This window comes from Fusarium musae, chromosome 6 (assembly GCF_019915245.1).
Source record: "Fusarium musae strain F31 chromosome 6, whole genome shotgun sequence".
NCBI lineage: Eukaryota > Fungi > Ascomycota > Sordariomycetes > Hypocreales > Nectriaceae > Fusarium > Fusarium musae.
The window spans coordinates 2255509-2276440 of NC_058392.1; the positions used below are offsets into that span (position 1 = coordinate 2255509).

The following is a 20932-nucleotide window of genomic DNA, read 5'->3' on the forward strand; positions in this document are numbered from 1 at the left end:
GGAAATAAAACACAGAACCTCGATCCTAAATGACAAAAAGACTTAGGTAATATAGTATTAGCTTAGGGCAACTTTTGATGAGTTTATTTTGGTACCTCATATCAAGGATCGCTGTTTTCTTGCCCCCCGAGGCCTAGGTAGGCTCTAGTTAGTGGGGCGGAGTCTCCGAGTGGATGGCGATAAGACAACCGCCGCTAACGATAAGAAAAATTTCAAACCGAAATTTAGGACTAGAGGTAGGGTAGTGCGCCCAACCTATGAAAGTCGCTTTGTTTTACCTCCATAACATCCATCGTAAGCAGCGCTTTTTCTACGCTCGCTACCTATTTTTTCCCTCAAGGGCCTCGTTGGTTTTTGTTGTTTCCTTTCTTCTCCTTCTTGTTCCTGCTGACCTCTCCTGGAACTGTACCTAATACTCAACGAGGCCCATTAATCGTCTATATTTGTTTGCGTATAAGAAGAAACCGATAGACGATGCCTCACCCCGTTACGCCGCCGTCGCAGGACCCGACGATGGTATCTAATGAGGCCCCGCCCCCGCCATCTCAAGAAACCATCAACGACCTCCTCAACACAATCTTCACTGCAAAGACCTCGGCCGCTTCGATCGATGCATGCTATGGCCTCTGCGAGATTATCCTCTCTTCGGTTGGCGTTGCCGGCTTGAACGAGTACGGCATCATTGCCGAGATCAAGAAGGCTGCCGCTGATAAGAAGTCGGGTCTTCGTCGCGAGTCTAGTCAGAATCTTCTAGGTGCCGTCTTTGAGCGTTTTCTCCCTCGGCAGCCTATCAGCGAAGTTGTTCTTCTCCTCCAGGATGGCGGTCTTGTCGGCTGCGCTCTTGATGCTCTCTCTGATAAGGGCGCTGTCGTCCGTGAGGCCGCCCAGTATGGCCTCGATGCCGCTTTTGGTATCCTGAGCCCCGAGGCTCTCGTCGCTGGTCTCCTTCCTGCTCTTACCGAGTATCTCTCCAAGAAGACCGGAAAGTGGCAGGGAACCGTTGGCGCCTACAAGCTTCTCCAGAAGATGGCTGATAAGGCCCAAATTTCAATTGGAGGCACCAAAGAGGAGGCCCTTGAGAAGGATATCCTCCGCGAGGCCATGGGTGCCAAGCTCGCTGGCTTGATCCCCGTCGTCGAGAATGGCATGCATGACTTGAAGGCTGAGGTCGAGAAGCAAGCCGTTCACACCATGAACTCTCTCACTACCCTTCTCTCCAACGATGATGTTGCTCCTCGTATCCCTCTTCTTATCGATACCATGCAGCACCCTTCGTCTCAGACTCTCCAGAAGGCTATTCACGCTCTGTCTCAAACCACCTTCGTCGCCATCGTTACCTCACCCGTCCTGGCTCTTTTGACCCCTTTCCTCGAGCGATCCCTTAACAACCCCACTACTGCCCAGGAGGTTCTCCGACAGACTGTTGTTATCGTCGAAAACTTGACAAAACTGGTCCACGACCCTATCGAGGCCCGAACATTCTTGCCCAAGCTGATCCCTGGTGTCAAGAGTGTTTGCGACCGAGCCTCGCTCCCTGAGGTTCGTGAGGTCGCTGAACGCGCTCTCGCCACTATGGAGAAGGCTATGGGAGACGACAAGGACGTCGTCGCTCGTACCGCGGGAGATGACGTAGCCAAGATTCTTGATGAGCAGATCAAGGCCAACGGCGGCCTTACTGGAAGCCTGGACCTCTGGAAGCAGGCCCGTCCTTATATTTCCGACATGGTTGCTATCGATGTCAACTACCGGTTCGTCAACCGCATCTCTGGAAGAATTGCTCCCTATATCAAGAGTTTTGTGAAGGATACCGAGGCTCCTCAAAAGATCGCCGACACTATTCAGCAGCACTATGTTGATGAGGACCACCGCCGGTACGGTGTTCCTGAGAAGGAGGACGACGGCGAGGTCGAGATTGTCAACGCAGATTTCTCTCTCGCCTATGGTGGTATGCTGCTCTTGTCACACACCAACCTGCGGCTCCTCAAGGGTCACCGATATGGTCTTTGCGGCCGCAACGGTGCTGGAAAGTCTACTCTCATGCGAAGCATTGCTAATGGAAAGCTCGAGGGATTCCCCCCTCAAGACGTTCTCCGTACCTGCTATGTCGAGCACAACCAAGGCGAAGACGCTGACATCAGCATTCTCGAGTTCGTTGCAAAGGACCCTGAGATTGCCACTCAAGGCCGCGAACGTATCTCTGAGGTCTTGGCCGAGTTCGGCTTCACTGCTGGCCCCGAGGGTCGACAGGCTGAAAGAGTTGGTTCTCTTTCTGGAGGCTGGAAGATGAAGCTGGCTCTGGCCCGAGCTATGCTCCAGCGTGCCGACGTTCTCCTTCTGGACGAACCTACTAACCATCTTGATGTTGCCAACATCGCCTGGCTCGAGAACTACCTCAAGTCTCATCCCGATATCACCAGTCTCATTGTTTCTCACGACTCCGGATTCCTGGACAATGTCACAACTGATATTTACCATTACGAGCCAAACAAGAAGCTGGCTTGTTACAAGGGTAACCTTGCCAATTTCGTCAAGATTCGCCCCGAGGCTAAGAGCTACTACACTCTCTCCGCCTCTACGGTCCAATTCAAGTTTCCTCCTCCTGGTATCCTGACTGGTGTCAAGTCTCAGACCCGCGCTATCATCCGCATGTCCAACGTCTCATACGCCTATCCCGGTGCGACGAAGCCTTCACTGCAGGAAGTCTCTTGTCAATTGAGTCTGTCTTCTCGTGTTGCCATCATTGGCCCCAATGGTGCTGGCAAATCGACTCTTATCAAGCTTCTTACCGGCGAGACCATCCCTACCACCGGAAAGGTTGAGAAGCACCCTAACCTCCGTATTGGCTATATCAAGCAGCATGCTTTAGAGCACGTTGAGATGCATTTGGAGAAGACCCCTAACCAGTATCTTCAGTGGCGTTACCAGCACGGTGACGATCGTGAGGTTCACATGAAGCAGACTCGTGTTCTGTCGGATGCCGATCGCGCTCAGATGGACAAGTGGGTTGATCTGAAGGATGGAAAGTCTCCACGCCAGATTGAGTCTTTGGTTGGTCGTTCAAAGTACAAGAAGACCTTCCAATACGAAGTGTAAGCCCCCTTCATTGTTTTATGACAAAGCTCATTACTAACTTTTAATAGTAAGTGGCGAGGTCTCCTGCCCAAGAACAACACCATGATCTCTCGTGAGACTCTTACCGAGCTTGGATTCGACAAGCTCGTCCAGGAATTCGACGATCACGAGGCTTCCCGAGAGGGTCTCGGTTACCGTGAGCTTCAGCCCAAGGTCATCTCCAAGCACTTCGAGGATCTCGGACTCGACCCCGAGATCGCCAATCACAACGAGATTGGCTCTCTTTCCGGAGGTCAGAAGGTCAAGGTCGTCATTGCTGGAGCTATGTGGAACAACCCCCATCTTCTCGTGCTTGACGAGCCTACCAACTTCTTAGATCGTGACTCCCTCGGTGGTCTTGCAGTTGCTATTCGTGACTTCAAGGGCGGTGTTATCCTGATTTCTCACAATGAAGAGTTTGTCGGTGCCCTCTGCTCCGAGCAATGGCATGTCCGTGACGGCCGTGTTGCCCTTCGAGGAAACACTGCTGTCAGTCTCGACCGCTTCGAGGACAGTCGTCCCAGCAGTGGCGTCAACAGTACTGCCGCCAGCTCTGTCGTCAGCAGCGCTGTCAACAGTGGTATCGAGGACAACTCGGATATGAAGTTCAAGGCCAGGAAGAAGAAGAAAATGACCAAGAAGGAGCTCAAGGAGCGTGAGGTCCGCCGCAGACTTCGTCACATCGAATGGCTCAACAGCCCTAAGGGTACTCCTCACCCTCCTGACACCGACGACGAGGACAACTAGAAAAGTTCATTAGATTTTTTTTTTGATTTTTTTGCTCTCGTGTGTGTTTTTGTTCTGAGACTATGCGGATATGAACAAGTCTCCATGCTGTGCGGTATCTGGCGATTGTTTACAAAAGGAGAATGAAGGCATCACCTCATTTATGCATGATGCGGTATCGCTATGAAGAATGAATGGTATTTGCATACTCAGATAGACCTGAACGGATGGTATAGAGGCGTTGGTTTGGGATAGACGGCTTTGAATCAAATCAAACTTTCTACAGATTCGCTTCCCTACTTTTGTGGTGATTTATTTTCGATCTTTTAACTCAAATAGTCCTTCGCTTATTGACTGAGTGAACCATAAAGTGAGAGCAAATGTCACTGTAGATATCGAGGTGATGGAATGTGTGTCGATAGAAGTTTAATGTTAAGAGCAACAATGACTCGACAGTGTCACTTCAATTGAACCTCTGTTTTGAACAAGGCTTTATCTGTTGTTATATATACAGGCAGGCTCTCAAAGCCTAGCCATGAAAACGAATGTTACTGGGTATGATCCCTCTATACTCCGTTGACTCAAGGTCTGATGAAAAGACAGTACAAAAAGAAGAAAAGGAATAGACAGGCTTTTGGGCGGTACTTGAGCCAGAACTACCATGAAAAGGTCATAAGGGCAGGATTCAATGCCAAGGGTAGCAGAAAATGGCTTCCGGCGACAGTGGCCATGGGCAGGATTGCAACAAAGTCGTTGATGCGCCAATAATGAGGAATAAAGTCAGCGGTAGCCATTATGATGAGACCGACAATGACCAGCAAAGACAATGTCATTGAGACACGGAACTAGTGTAATGTATTAGCATTTGATCGTTGTAGATATCGATGGATAAAGCTTACCTTCTTCAAGACCTTGGGAACCTCAATGAAGAAATTGGAGAATTCAGCCTCCTTAGACGTGGAGCCCCAACTCATGTCAATCTCGAACATGTGTGCCAAAAGAGCCTGGCTCACGTGAAGGGAAAGGCCACCAAGGAAAACAGCCAGCATAAGAGTCCACTTGAAGTTCTCGTAAATGGCATAGCCCAGAGTCCGCTCACCAGAGCGATATCTCATGATAGCAAGTGCGAGGTTACCGAGCCCATTGAACACAAGGATGATAGAGAACCACACTTGCCAAGAGTCAAGGTAGTACTTGTCAAGATATCCATTGAACCAACCCATCAGGAAGTAATTGGCTGCTGTCATGATCCATGCAGCTCCAATAGCATAATAAGTGCCAATGTAAGAAACGACAGTGATCTTGGAAGTGAAACGAATGTTGGAAAAGCAGAAGCGGCGAAAGAGGGGCGTGAAAGGACCGCGCCATAGCCAAGTGCGGATGGGGTTAAAGAGCAGCTCATTGCAGCCAAATGCGTACTTTTCCCATCGAGCAAGTTCGTCATAGACGGTCAGAGACACTCCCTCCTTGAAGCCATCGCCGGCCCAAGCAGCGAGACGGATGATGTAGCCATTGCACTGAAGACGAAGAGACATGTCGAAATCCTCAGAGACGTGACTTTCGGACCAGAACTTGTCATAGCCATCCTCATCTTGGTAAGCAACTTGCTGGATAGCAGACCAGCGAAGGATGGCATTGTGGCCGACGAAAGGAGCAACATCGCCGTTGGAGACAGTGAAGCGGATAGCAGTGTAGATAAGATCTGTGAAGAAGGTGATGCCGTTCTCGAAATAGGTGTGGACAACTTGCATAACACCAGAAGAGAATTGCATGATGCCGACATCAGGAGACTGCTCCATCTCAGAGACAGAGTCAAGGAGGCAATCAGTAGGAACACGAGTATCAGAATCAATGAGAAGGATATAGTCGCCAACACGGATGTTTCCGTCAGCCCAAGCGCGGCCATTTTCCTCGAGAACATCTTTGAGAGCCTGCTCATAGGCAAGGGCTTCATCAGACTGGCTCCAATCGGCAGGGCGCTTGATGAGCTGTAGGCGCTCTTCGACTTTGCAAGAAATCATGAGGCCAAAGTTCATGTTTGAAGCCTTTTTGAACTTGCCCTTCCGTACAAAGCCATCCTCGCCGTGTTTCGGTCGTGCAACCCAGCCGATACTGTTGTCGGCATAGAAGTCGATACGGGCGTCACGTTCCTCTTCGTTAAGAAGCTGGAGGCCATCATCATTGATGAACATATTGGCAGAACCACCCTGCAGTTCATAAGTTGACATGGCCTGCTTGATGGACTTGACGGTAGGGAGAATGACGGCATTCAGACCCTCCTTGTAGACAGGGCACTGGATGGTAATATGAGGCAAAGTGGCTCCCTGGAGTCTTCGTGGCGGACGTGCTGAATAGAACTTGGAGTTGATAGTCAGTTGGCGAATTGGACCAAAGATTTGTGCCAAACAACCAATAATGACTTGAGCAAAGAAAAGAGAGAAGAATATTTGGATTGGGAAGAGAGCGACGAGGCCAAGTCGCTTGTAGTCGCCATCGATGGCTATCTCCACAGCCAGCTGCCTCCACGCAGCTCCGAGGGAGGCCATGACGAGGAGGAGCGTAAGGGAAACAAGGACAGCATTCTGCAGATGAACTGGTCGAGCTTCCGGCTTGATCTCACCACTCTCTTCATCGATCTCGTACTCCGCCGCAATAGTAGAGTCTCCTCCATCTTCATCAATTGACTGGCCAGAGTTCCATACCAACTCCATAAGCTCTGATTCAATGATCTTGGCTCGTGCCATCAAGTTCAGTGCATCATCATCCCAGACAACAAGAAGACCATCTGAAGCAATGAAAGCCGCGAACTGATGCTTACGAGCTCGGGGCAGGTCATTTACTGTAGGCAGAATCTGCACACGAAGACCGTTCATCAATGGAACATCCACTGCATCAGGAGACCATTGGAGGAAGGTCTTGATGACACGAGAGTTGACAGTCATCGCACACTAAGATATATGTTAGTAATCACTCTTGTCACAGGAAAAAAAGTTGTACACACCTGAACATTGAGAGCCGTGCAGGCGATTGCAAAAGGAGATTGCCCCAATTGAGGTGGGCAAGCCATGTACTGGCCCCGAGACTTGCGTAGAAGAACACCCTCAATATCACCAGAACCATCCCCAACCCAGAGTTGGGAGCATTGCTGCTGGTACAGGTAGTTAACCATGACCTCATGCTTAATGTCATCGAGGAGATTGCTGTTGCCAGACTTGGATGACGGCGCAATTGAAGGAGGGCCTGCAGTGAACTTGGGCCCAGCTGCTGAATGTAGCTCTACCACGGCAGCAGGAGGAATCTTCTCTTCGATGATTGGGGCGTGAAGGGACATTGATGGCCGGTGGCTAGGCCTCCTGGGAGGAGGTCCTATCGGTGTTTGAGGCGGGATTTCCGCTTTGAAGTAACTGCCGATACCCATCTTGACGGTGCTTGTCGAAGACTTGGCAAGTACAAAAACAAGATTCTGAAGGACTGCGTCTGGGGACAAAGCCCGGTGTATAATAACCTGAAGAATTCGTATATCAAGAACAAGAAGTCTGTTCCAGGTACCGGGCTGTCGTGAAGATCTGTGCCGAAGCGATCCCGCGTATATGGATTTTGTTGGAAGGACTGTGAGGTTTCAAAGACTCATAACCATGAATATCTTATTCAGAAGAAGACAGGTTCAAGGAGTGACAGGAAGTTGCACCTATTGAGCGAATGACAGAAGAAAGAATGGATGGAGGGAGTGAAGGTCTGAGATGAGAGGACCAAACCTCACAGAGTGCAACGACCGGTCCAATTAAACAAACTTGTTTGAGCTTCAGTGTTTAGGTTTCTGCGCCAGACTCACTCAGCCAAGGAATCGGGGACCAGCATGTTAGAGTTTTATTCTCTTGCCTGGAGGGAGAACCAGTATGCGGCGACCACGCCACTGCGGCTAGACAGCGAGACAATGAGGTCGGGCATCGCGACAGAAGCTGTACGAAGCGGATCACGGACATCCACTTGGATGACCACGACTAGACTCTAGGCAAGCCTTACAACCAACGTCGAGCCGGATAACCCTAGGTCTAGATGGAATAGCGTGCAAGAAACGGAGAGGTAACGATTATGTTGGAGCCGTAAAGTGTGGCTAGCGGTTCCCAGACTGTTGGTCTTGGTGTAGGCGTGTCTCAGACTAGTCGACCGGGGTCCAGCGCATGGCACAAGAGATTGTCCCGGGTGGCTGGAAACGAGACAAGTCCATGTGGGGACAAAGCTTGTTGTTAGCATTTTGTCGTTCTGAAACCTGACCGATACCTCATCCAGCTCGTGAATGCCAAGCTTGAATCGAGAGCCAAGCCTATTGTTTGTGATCCTCCAACAAGAGGATCGATCCATGGGGACGACCCATATCAGGAAGTCAGTACGTAATAATGTGGCAAGTACTGCCTTTGTTGGACCGTGCCACTTGGATCTAGAGACTTGCTGTACTGTAAGTGGCGTCTGGTTCTGCGGACCGGTTGAAGCGGGAGAGCCGGAACCTGTAAACACGACGTGGACCTGTAGGGTGACGGGAGCATGGAGTTGTTGATGAGCGATTACATATCGATCGATAAACTGCCTATCATAAAGAAGTCTCTGTGTCTAGGCCCAGCTGAAGTTCTGATATCGTCAACATCTCTTGCCTCTCACTATCATGAGTTTCGGTTGTGTTAGTGTTTTGGCCGAGTGCGACTATCACATCTAAAGTGGAATTGCGGACAAAGTATGTTTTGTATTAGGCCTAGAGGGATCTTAGATATGAACCAATCACACACTTGTATTTCACCATCGATACGCAAATTGGGCAAGCGGGACAGATCTGCCCCTCCCAGTGTCACTGTGGCAGCTTCAGTGGCGTGTTGTGGCTTGTTTGTGAGCTCCGGAAAGGGAAGGCGGCCTGGGCAGCCACAATGTTTGTCACTTAGGGAGAATTTAGTAGGAAATGCAGTCTGACGTGGGGACAAGAGCAGACTGGGCTGTACCTGCATCCCCTTGTTGGCTTGAATTGATGCAGGAACAAAAATCTTGACTGTGCATTACTTCGCGTTGACTTATTATCTTACAGCCAAGCAAGCAACGTGAATGCAATAACAGCCTCACACTACCAATGGAACACAGGTAGTTAGTTACCTTCCATTATTAATTGGGGCCGGGAGTTACGCTTACTCGGTACTGCCCACATCTATAGGTTGTCATTGACCATTCCTCCTCAGTACCAAACCGGCCGACCCAGAGTCAACCATTGCCTGTGGCTTTAATGGCTGCAAACTTCACGCCGTCCCGAGAGTAATGCATGGCAAAAGGAATGCATCGAATGTCCCTGGCGAGTCGTGAATTGAAGCCTTGGTTAAAGTGCTTTTGCTGCCGACCTGAACCGGCCTCTCGCTCATCAATAAGGCAATCGATGCAGATGGCCTAGACCACGGTGGCATCCCAGCGATCGAGATTCTACTTGTCAGTTATCACTACTCACCATCGCGGAAAGACGGTTGGCACAAGAGTCAGTTTGCCAAGATAGTCATCCTCTGCAGGCCCCCGCCAAAGAGCTCCTACAGCTGAAGACTGCTTCTCTATCTTCAGTCCGAGCTCACATATCGCACCCCCGCACTTCCGTCATTTTGTTTTGATGTTTCACACCTTTGTCGATCATATCTCAGCCATCAGTAGACCTAAAGTGTTGAGCCTTGAAATCTATATTTGGTTCCGTCGCTCGCTCTCGGATAGTGAATTACCAATCCCTGAATGGTGACAAGGGGATTATGACTTCATTAGGCAACGGATATATTAATCAAAATCATATCATGGACATGTTCCGTCCTTTCCGTTCTGAAGTCGAACGACTATTTGGGCAAAATCACTCCTCCGCCCTAGACCCTTTTTTTTCACTTACACGCCTCGGGTCTCTTCTACTGGCCTGGCTTTCCCCTCGCCTATTGACCCAGTCACAAGACTCTAGGCACCGCATGAGTCTACAGGGATTCAGCTTTACCGAAACTAAAGCACAGTAACTGTTGGCTCTGTGACCATGGCTCATAAAACACATAACCTTATATCTGGTATCTTGCAGATAAGCGACGAGTCCCTATACCGATGGGCGTTAAACCTTGATGCAAATCGTGATGTGCGGTAGAGTTACATACTCTTTTGTGCCTGAAACGATTGCTCTATGGTTAATTAGCCACCGTTATTGAAATCTGATTCACCTGTTACAGTCCTCATATTGCAGATCTTCCCCTGGTACCTTGGGCTCATACCAGTCGTAAGCGCACCGCAACGTTCATTGGATCCGGATTTGGATTGGTACCCTACAACCGAGCCAGAACTCACTGTAGCTCTTATCGTCAACATCAACCTTTTTGCTTTCGACGTTATTGTACTAGCCTTATAAATCCACTGGTAGACTCAGGACGCCTCTACGCTTCCCGAAGTTCGGCGCCTCCGCATTCGACACGTTAGTAGAAGCTCGTTCCGCAGACCTGGTTCAAACACCACCAACACCTCATTACAAATACCAAGATACGTACAGCCTTGGCACGAGACGCCTTCACAAACCCACGCAGAGCGCCGTCAGAAGGTCAGAGCTCGGCGGCTCCTATCCTGCGGGCCGAAGAGGCAGTGTCGTGGTCACGACCAGCCTTTGTGGCCATAAACTCGTCTCTATCGAAGTTTGATCGTATTGCCTGACATGCTGAATTCCCCAATGTTGTTGTAATCTACCATACTTGCGTCACGATTGTGAGAAAACAGAAGAGCATCTATGAATCAGTTACCTACGGGGGGAGGGCAGCGAAGGCAAACATCTCGGTAGCCTCAGTAGCTCGTGACGCATTACACAGGAATTTTTACGAAAAGTTAGACATTAATGGTGTTGGTACCGCTCTGCTCAATCACAAAGCCAGTAGATATGGACTTCATTGTTAATCGGTTCCCTTAAGATTCGTAAAAGGATATCCAACGCCAAGTGGTAAAAACGGCTGTTGATTCTTGATGTGAGTTAGCACAACGGCAGTACAATAGATAGGAATCCCTGAAGCCATTCACTTGAATCTTGGTGTTGAGATGCCGTAAATATGGAGTCAGACAACTTATGAGACACTCTTATTAACTCTCACCTTTTAACTGTGTGTTGAACAGTGACGGTACAGTGGAACTTATATGATGCCTTTTGAATGCAACTCTATAAAAAAAGAACTTCATCAAATAGAAAGACTGTACCGTAAAACTAGCCTCAAATTGATCTATATATATATATATATATATATCTCATCAAACAATGATCCCCGCGATCACTGTTTATTACTTTGTTCTCATTTTTATAGATCCTCATTGCCATTGCACTGTTGCATCATGAGTACTCGGCTGACTTCAAGCTGTGGCTGTGTCCAAGTTGGATACCACCGCTCTCTTGCGTCCCAAAAGTCCTTCTTTGCCGTCGGCGAGGCATCGTACCACGGTTTATCAGACTTTCCATCCTCAAACCACCCATTCGTGCCGCCCACGGCGACATTGAGAATGAGATAAAACTCCTGATCGAACGGCGCGTTCACATTAGGTGAGATGGTCCATGGATCAGTGAGCCGGGTGCCATTCTGATCCACGTCGGGGAACCCCCCTCGTTTATACATGGGCTTCTTGAAGTTGGTGTATGTGACTTGGAGGAGTCGGGTGTTGACATAAGTGAAGAGGTATTTTTCAGACCACTCCAAGCCAAACATGTTGAAACCAGCGCTATAGGTGGTGTGAAGGGCTTTTCGCTTGTTGTTGGTCTTCCACCAGCCATCGTTGGCAGAGTTGGGACCCCAGTGTAGTGCCGAGGAAACAATGTCGTTTCCGCCTTGTTTGTACGTCCAATTGTTTCCGCGAGATTCAATGATGTCGATCTCGCCAGATCTAGGCCAGGCACCGTAGACACTCTGTCTTGGGAGCATCCAGATAGCAGGCCAGAGCCAGTCACCCTCAGGGAGCTTGGCGGTGACCTCGATGCGGCCATACCTAATGTTGGCGCCCTTCTTGGTATTGATGCGACCAGATCGAGCGGGAGGAACCACGCTGTTATTTCCAGCAGTCAAATTGGTGGAGGCAACACAGTTGGACCAGACTTTAGAGGTGCAAGTGCCGGCCTTGAGAAGATTGATGACGTTGTTCTTCTGCATTAACTTGGGATCCTGCAAAGTCGCCTTGATGATGAGTTTACCATCTTCGACATAGACGTTCTCGTCTGTGTTAGTTGTCTGCTCGAATTGACCGTTTCTGAGTGAGTTAGTCGTGTAAGCGAAAAAGAGATATCATAATTCAACATACCCATAGCCACCAACTTCGACTTCCTTAGTCCAAATGTTGGGATTCAGACCTTGGCTGAAATCCTCATCCATAACAAGACAATACTTGTTCTTGACTACACTCCGAATGCCATCCCAGACAAGAAAGCCAGAAACCGCGAGGCCGAGGAAGATGGCAAGAATGGGAAGGATAGTCACCCATTTTTCTTTGGGGTTGGTCTTCTCAAGCCACGGTTTCTCAACCTCGCCTGGTTTCACTCTCCTTGAGTGAAAGTATCGATTTCGCTCGTCGATCTGAGTTCCTGAGCCAGATGTAGATTCAGAGTCTGAGGCAGGGCTCGAGTACTCTGGAATACTGAACATGCCGCCGTGACCACCCGAACCTGAACCTCGTCCAGGGTCAATACTGTGGCGGTATCCTGTTGAGGTTGCCTCGTGAGGGCCACTGGCGTCCATAGACCTTCGTGACATATCAGTCGGGCCAGGGCCGTCGTGCCCGCCGTAACTGCTTTTTCGATATGGGTTATTCATGTCAAGCAAGCAGGTGAGAAATGAGATTCGAGTGAATAAAACCGAAAAGGCTGGATTTGTTTAGAAGGGAGAAGTCTTGTGATAAGATTCAACACCACAGTGACATTCATGATTCAAGGTGATTTGGGCTAGTCAGGAACCAATACAAGGTAAGGAATGAGTAGCTAGTCAAGGAGAAAGCCAAATTTGGATTTTTCTTTCATGTCAGAAATCGCACAATGGGATCACGTATCGAATTCATTGGCCAAGGGGAAAGATCTGGCGGATGATAGAGAATTGTGGCACTGAGAAGAGGAAAGGCTAAGCCCAGTCAAGCTGGACATGATGAAGCCATCACTGGATGGAGAAATCGAGAACAAGGCTGATCCGCCGATTGCTTGGCAAGACAAACACGAGTTGCTAAGAACGGGATGGGATGGATTGTAAGTCGATCGGACTAGGTATAAGTACAGTGTTGGCTCAATCGACACTGTGCGCAACGCCTATATGGATCACTGTGCGCAGCTTCACCAACACTGTACGTCAACTTATATTAGCTCCACTGAACTATGGTCACTGCATTCCATCCTTCTCACCATCACCATCATTCTCAGCGCGGTCGTCGCCGTCTTGAGCCCTCTCTCGCAACCGTCGATAACAAACTTTTTAGGCCGAATTTAAGTGTGCACTATCGCGATGGCTGGAACAATAGGACTTCCTCTTGAGTTTTAGTGTATGGCGATCAGGAGTTGACGTCTAGGTCAACGCCCAGTGCAACTTCAGAATCCTTTCGACTTGCACGCCCCGAACGAAACCCAGCCGACCTAGGGTCATGACCCTCTAAGCAGCCTTTCGGCAAACAACCATTAAACTTGGTGCACTCATGACCAGATATGCTTGGGCCTGGTACTCTAACCCCACGGCTCGATGCAAACTCTATCAATACTAACCTGGAGCAGGCTTATCTACGGCAGCGGTGTGTGCTTCGTTCTAACTTTGAGGTGATGGGTAGCTGAAACACCAACAACTATGATATGACAATTGCTTACCTGGTGGATTGTCTGTATCTTTCAACGGAAAACTCGCAGTATTCGTACCGCATACTCGGGACCGATAGCTTCACCAGGGAATAGCGCCACGAGCGCCATCACACCTTACTAAGAGGAGTTCGGAACTGGACATGGTCAAATTGAACCACAAGTCGCCCTTGGCTGGGTCCTACGGGTTTGAGGCCACTTCCAGAGCCAGCGAAGCCGAGGCAAATGGCTTCTTGGGGCGCTTTACGTGTACATTTGTTATGGTTTCAACAAAACGATATGGTCTAAATTTAAGTCACCGACTGGTCGACGATGCTCAGACACTTAGACGAGGCCAACATCCGACGCTTTCTCCCATTACTATATTACGGCGTGCCTCGTCACTGACCACACAACTTTCTATTTCTGGTGGTCTCCTCTCTTCCGTACAGTGTCAGGAAGCAATATAATAAGCCCTACGAGGATTGTATGCTGTCACCCAGGCCAAGAAATTCTTGCAATACAAGAAGCAGCAATGCCAAGGTGCATTGGTTGATGGCTACTCGGGATGTGCGGGCCAAAAATACCCATGTTTCTCGGCCCAAGATATGACCTCAAAACATTTTCAATGGCTATACTTTGTATGATATCTGATCATGTTCGAGTGAGCAAGGGTTCCTTCCTGTTATTGGATGAAATGGTGGCTCGTGGTCGTCAGTCCCAATCCGGAGATCTGGGCCACTAACGACATCCTTGCAATGCAGGGTTCTTAGCAGGGTCCAGGGGTCGGATTTCGGCATGCCCGCCGATCCGTAGATGCTACAACACTCCCAGACTCCCAAGTACCGTACCGTACCGTACCGCATAGCAATGGCAGAGGCTTGGCGATATTTTTGGGTGTCACTCGTGAGGCGTTCGAGTTCTGGAAGCTCTCTTGATGAGGCTACCAGTAGCGTCCCTCACCATAAGCGTTACCCGGCTCTAATTAGCTTCCAAAATTCCTATGACTGGCGGGATATCCGTACAGGAGGATGTGTCAGCGCCTCGTCTCTTGAGAGTCCTATTAAGCCCTGTCGAATGACCGTTTTTTGGTTCCGGGTTTCTGAATTTCTTCCCATCGTTCCTGGATGGACTTCGCTCATTTACCGTGTTGACCACGCTCCCTATTTCACATTTCACTCATTTGTCTGAAACAATTCACCGAGCTTTCTTTGATCTTTCACTCCTGCACCAGATACTACAAGGTTGCTCACCAAAGTCAACGCTTTCTTGGAGTTTGTAGACCAGATAGTGTATAGGCTACTTTCCTATCATTACAAGCTTGCCTCTTCAGTTTTCATCGCATTCATTTTCCAAAGAACAGATAACTACGCAATGCTTCTATTTAGAGTATTTGCTGGCATTGCCAGTCTTGTGACACTGGCAGTTGCTGATGATGCCACTGAAGCTCTGCCCATGGACCTGGGCAGTGTTTTGTCAAGGCATCCCAAGCTTTCAACATACTACAAATTGATCCAGGTATGAAATGTGTTACGTTGTGAGCCAAAGACTGTTATCTAACGCCTTCAGAAATTCCCCGATGTCCTGTTGCAACTGCCCAGCTATGAGGGTGTCACCGTAAGTTGAGTCTGACTCCTAGCCTCAGGGGCAACGACTAATTTCTGATGTTTCTTAGATTGTTGCTCCTTCCAATGATGCTTTCAACCAAATCCCCTATTCTCCTCTCTCCAATATTTGGGACCCGAACGATGCCAAGGTCACTGTTCCGCTGCTTCAGTACCACATTCTTCAGGGTACTATAAGCACAATGAAGCTGAAGGAGGGGCCTGCATATGTCAAGCCTACCCTTCTTCTCAACCCTAAATGGAGCAATGTCACTGCTGGTCAGAACATCCTTATCAACAAACAACCTGACGATGTCATCTTCAGCACCCGGCTGGGCAATCGAGCTACAGTTATCAATTACGATATCAAGTTTCAAGGCGGACTCATCCAGATTGTTGACAGTCTGTTGATTCCGCCCTCTGGTATTCGCCAGGTCCTCATGGCAAGCAAGGTTGACTCGTTTCTCGGGGGACTCTTTAGAGCTGGCCTCATGCCTGATCTCGCTGGTCGCCAGGACATCACTGTCTTTGCTCCAAGAGATCAGGCTATGGAGATGGTTGGCAGTGCACTCAGCGGCATGTCGGCCAAGGAGCTGGCAAGTGTCATGGGATACCACATTGTACCGGGCAAGGTCCTGGTCTCGACTGACCTTGACAATGCCACATCTCTGACCACATTGACTGGAGAGGAGGTCCACGTCCGCCAAATTGGTAATGAGAAGTTCGTCAACTCGGCCAAGATCATCACGACTGACCTTCTCATTTCTAATGGTATCCTTCACATCATCTCCAATGTCAATAACCCAAAGGAGGCCAATGCGGCTCCTAACCCTAGTCTCTGGCTTCAAAATCCTGTGTTCAAGTCTGCTGGCGTTGACGATGTCTTCGACTCGGATATCCCTTGTACCGCGAGTTGTCCAGTGACAAACACACCAACGCCTACACCGGCAGATGATGCCGAGAACAACGCCATGGCAACGCCGTGGTTCACAACAAGGTCAAGCATGGGAGTGGCTGCTCCTCGGGCCACAGCACATGTTGCCCGCGCAGCACTGGGTATCGTGGGTATAGGTGCGGGGATGGCGCTCTTGTAGTAGGAGCTGGTGTTCTTATGGCCTCTTTGTTCTGTGTTCGCCTTCTTGAGCTTTGGTGTTTTGGATCGGTTGGCTTTGCAGTGGTATAGATCTCTCTATCGTTCGATCAAGTATTACCCCAACAGTCGTTAACGGAAGCAAACATCCTCCTTTTGGCCAGTGTGTTCCCTGAGATTCTACAAATCTTGTTCTTGGTCAAGCAGTGTTTGATCAACGTGGACCGAACTTCTTAGCGAAACAAGTCATGGTACCAACTTGTCGTCCGGACTTCTCATTAACTCCGTGTCAGTCAAGTCTTCCGACGACATATATCGTTAGTCTTGTACTGTCGTTCGGATGAGGTTTTTTAACTTGAACGGATATCGTTATCCTCTAGGCGTGTAAAGTGATTGGTGAAGTTTTCCCCTTGGTCTCCTGTCGATACACGGAGAGATCTAGATCCGTTCAAGCCCACGGGTGTTAATGCATGCAATTATGATTGCCACGAAAGATAAACCCTCGTCATCTGGTCAGTACTACTGTAGTTACATACTGTAATAGTTAGAAACCCAGTGAATGGCACCACGACTTGCCATATTCGGTATACAAAATACAAGTTTTTGGTACAAACGGAACAGCGAAATTGTCATGGCGCACGGAAGATGCCGCTGCGGGAGGGGGGGTCTAGGGTAAGTATTTGAAGCCCCTGGCAAAAGCAACCCGGCCAGAATTGCTCACCTGGTTCGTGGGGTACAGCATAATTTAGAAATGGAAAAGCCTGCCAGTGTCTCGGCCGATAACCATAATAGGTAAAGCCCGAGAATCTGTAACTAGAGGGAATAGAACGGGCGGTGCGTTTGATTGACAAGGATATCGCACGTATCTTTGCCTGTAAGTGAAGCGGGCTGGGCTAGCACAGGTGTAAGCAAGGTAAGGTTAGTTAGTAGTGGAGGTAAAGTCTTCGTGTCATTTAGGTGCTTATTACTGAGGCGACGGCGAGTTATTCAATTACTCATCCCGGAGATACATACAGGAAAAGGAAATCCGTAGATCAGAAGAGGAGCGTAAATGTTTCGTAACGAGTATCCATTCCTTGGCAACTGAGTCATTCGTTATCACAGACATGGATCTAATGGATGGCACAAGCACGGGGAATAAATCCACAGTCACAGGAGGCAGTATTTGAGATAGTTACGCCGAATACACGGACGACAGACCATGCATGTAAAGTCAAGTCAAGTCAAGACGTGATAAATAAACGCGATAGACCCGTCTCCCGTTGTAATATACCGCTCAGCGACTAAACTAATCGACTAAGATACCTTGCCCTGCCTCGCCTTACTCGACTAACAAGCTTAGTTCGGCGACGATGGAAACCGTTTCAACCAAAGAGAGTCAGGATGTGGAAAGGATCATGAATCAGTAGTACCTTTGCCCACTATGAATGGATACGGAATCGGAATTGGAATCAGGCTCAGAACCAGAACCAGAACCTGTCACCCCCCACCCGAAAGAGTAGCACGCTCGCTCACTGAGTTGACTCTTCGAAGATTCATAATCGATATAACATGCTAGAGGCCTCAAAATCAAAAGAGTGACATGTCGGCCTCTCTGTGTGTGTCGCTCATGTGCTAAGCCGCATCATCGGATTGCTGCTCTACCAGATTCATCCGTCTGTCAACGCATCCCCCACAAACCAGTACCCCAGTCAGCTCTCCCTATCACTTCTGGCAGAGCCCTTCAGGGCCTGCATCCGTGACCTATACCTCACGCTCCGTAATGCACCGGACCGGACCGTATTGTGCTGTACCGCACCGCGCCGTACCATACCGTAACGGACTGGTCTGTCCGTCTCAGGCAAAACTTACACTCCCACTCTCACACCCCTATGAAATGATGCACGTCTCGCAACCCACACCATAAACGCTGCCAGTCTGTGGCTTATCTATCACTCCCGTACTTCTCGCCTGTTCGGTCCAAAGTCTTGTTTCGGGCCATATGTTGAATCCTGGTATGATCGCTCCACGAGATGCGATGCGAAGAAGCATGAGACTTCGGACATGGTGCTGTATGATAAGTGGCATGATGCTTGGCATAAACTCCTCTCCTGCCTATTGTACTCTCTTGTAACTGTCCTTCATAAGGTCGATCCCCAATACACGAACCCCAGGTGGCGGAACCAGGGTCTCTTCTTCTTGGAGGTCGATCTTGGCTTCGAGAAAAGCAGAACCCTTGTCACTCCAAGAGAGCGGAAAGAGGCTTGATCGGCAAAGAAAATCTGGCACAAGATAACAAAGATTGCTAGTACAAACGCCACAAAGGTCAGAGCAGTTCCCATGTATGAGGAGGAGACGGCGGCGGGTCTGGCTGAGGAGGAGGGACACGCGGCCCTCCTGGAGGTGTTGGCGGAGGGTCTGGATCTTGCAATTCGAGAGACATCGGGCAGTGAGCCACACGCAAAGTGTGGAAGTGAGGGCGAAGATAGAGGTGAGGATGGGCCCGAGGCATCAGGGACATGTGGGAGAATTCAAAAGGCTGCACCTCTAGAGGCATCAAGACAGGAAATAAAGAAACAGAGGACACACTGGGTCCTAGTCCTCCAGAGACACTAGTCGAAGTGGTAAATGGTATCCGATAGATAGTCTTAGTTTAGGCTCGTGGTTTATGTTATACTATGCTTCGACATTACTGCCGCCCCCAGTATCTCCAGATAGTCGGTGCGACACCGATCCTCTTAATGAGGCTCACGTTTCGCCCTTGGACGACATGGCACATCCTCGATCTTGGCCAGGTGGGTAGGATGCTCGTCAGATCAATGTGTAAGGTGGTTCGCGATAGATATCCACGTTGACCTACACGATCAGCTGCGCAAGGTGTAGTCGACGGCATCTAGACCCGCGCCCGCGCCCCAGGATCAGGCCTTAAAACCCGGTGGCTTTCTCGCTGTTTCTCAAAGGATCATCGTCGTCGTATCCAGCATCGTGCCTCACAGCAACACATCGTCGGCACCGAGCCCATCAGGTGGTCAAACCAGTGAGGGGGATTGAATATGCACGGCGAACATGTTGCCCAGATGAGCAGAGTCCACGCATCTGAGTAGGGTCCAGCCAGTCCAGGGCCCGGGGACCGAGTAAGGAAGGCAAGTAGATATTTCAATATGCGCTAAATAAGTACCGTTATGGCCATGGCACAGCCACCGATATTCTCATCGGCGATTTGAGCCTCAACCAGAATCCATAGCAATAGCCATTTATTCATATTTCTAGAGAATGCTCTTCATAGCAGGGTCGAGGCAGTAGGCACCCGTTGGAAAACCCCCATGCATGGGGATAACAAAGAGACTAAAGACGGCATGCTAGGGCATTGATGATGTGCGTAAAGCTGTTCTTAGGCTCTGGGCTCAATATACCTGCCGTGGTTCATACAAGCTGAAACTGGCTTCCAATGTATGATAGCGTCAACTCAAAAGGAACGCCTAGCATCCCAAAGAGATCGGTGGGGTCCCAATTTGGCTGCCGAGGGGACCTCAAAGGCAAAGATTACCTGACTAGCCTGAGTGATCAGACAGAAAACGCAGCCGAGCCATAAGTGCTCGGTAGCACAACCGACTTGAACCGTGCAACGCGCACGGCACCCTTGTCGGAGACAGCTGCCAAACTCGAATACAGACCTATGACAGCTGTCCGTCTACCAGGCTCTCCAGGCTTTTGCCATGGTCCTCGAAACAGACACTATGCGCCACACACCACCTTCTCTGTCGTACCATGCTGCGTATGCAAGGCTCCTAAAGCAGTAATGTGAGAAAGGGGGCTCGACACCCCAGTACAAGCCGAGGCGTTGTCCATCGGGCCTCAGAATCTTGCCTTTATAGGCTTCCAGCTGATTAGGGAAAAATCTCCTGGCTTGACTAGCCGGCAGCGCCTTTACCCGTACCCTGCCCCAGGATCTCGTAATTGGCGCCATGCAAGTGGATCACAGGCTGGGTATGATATGCTCTTGACGGTGAATACACAATGCTAGTATAGCCGCCGAGAGTGATGCGATGTGCGACTGTGCTCAAAGCTGCCACGGCCTCGATCCACGCCAGTGCATAATGGGATCTCGTCACAAAACCCGCAAGGAGGTGCCTACTATACCCTGGATGCGATGTCACCGTTGCAACGCACAGCTTATCCAGTACTGTACCGATATGCAGGGTGTGAGAGAATGTGTGGACATCATTCCTGTCAAGACACTCTTGGTGGTGTCAGATCTGCTATGTGTCAAACATCTGCGCTCTATGTGTTCGGTGCATGTTTAAACCGAGCTCGCTTTGACAGCTGTGAGCCACGACTTGGCCGCACCAGAGGGCATGACAGACTGTCGAATGGCGAGTGGTGCAGTCTGACAGCGGCCCCTCTTGAAACGGTGACCCAAGCCAAGCTCAAGACCAAATAATACCCTACCCTGGTCGCTCACGATTCATGGATCTTGCTTGCAAGAGCGGCATCGTGGGATCGGCCTCTCCTCAGCCCTATAGGAGAAGCCACCGTTGTGGGTGAAGGACGCTGAGGCCAAGACCAAGACCCCGGCCTGGTATCAGGCTGTCTTGGCTCGATAGACCATGC

At 49.6% G+C, this 20932-nt stretch overlaps 4 protein-coding genes across 4 annotated transcripts; 2 read left to right on the forward strand and 2 right to left on the reverse strand.

Annotated features, from left to right (window-relative positions):
- Positions 1 to 474: 474 nt before the first annotated feature.
- On the forward strand, positions 475 to 3858 carry J7337_008550 (uncharacterized protein; the record flags this gene model as incomplete). The annotated part of the gene is made up of 2 exons (XM_044826167.1): positions 475 to 3089; positions 3141 to 3858. The coding sequence occupies 2 exons, from the start codon at positions 475 to 477 to the stop codon at positions 3856 to 3858; spliced, it is 3333 nt and encodes a 1110-aa protein (XP_044679084.1).
- A 635-nt stretch (positions 3859 to 4493) lies between these two features.
- J7337_008551 (uncharacterized protein) lies at positions 4494 to 7255 on the reverse strand (the record flags this gene model as incomplete). The annotated part of the gene is made up of 3 exons (XM_044826168.1): positions 4494 to 4682; positions 4737 to 6785; positions 6839 to 7255. 3 exons carry the CDS (start codon positions 7253 to 7255, stop codon positions 4494 to 4496), a joined length of 2655 nt encoding a protein of 884 aa, XP_044679085.1.
- A 3901-nt stretch (positions 7256 to 11156) lies between these two features.
- On the reverse strand, positions 11157 to 12593 carry J7337_008552 (uncharacterized protein; the record flags this gene model as incomplete). Its single annotated transcript, XM_044826169.1, has 2 exons — positions 11157 to 12093; positions 12145 to 12593. 2 exons carry the CDS (start codon positions 12591 to 12593, stop codon positions 11157 to 11159), a joined length of 1386 nt encoding a protein of 461 aa, XP_044679086.1.
- Positions 12594 to 15022: 2429 nt separating this feature from the next.
- On the forward strand, positions 15023 to 16346 carry J7337_008553 (uncharacterized protein; the record flags this gene model as incomplete). Its single annotated transcript, XM_044826170.1, has 3 exons — positions 15023 to 15166; positions 15218 to 15265; positions 15324 to 16346. 3 exons carry the CDS (start codon positions 15023 to 15025, stop codon positions 16344 to 16346), a joined length of 1215 nt encoding a protein of 404 aa, XP_044679087.1.
- Between the last annotated feature and the right edge of the window lie 4586 nt (positions 16347 to 20932).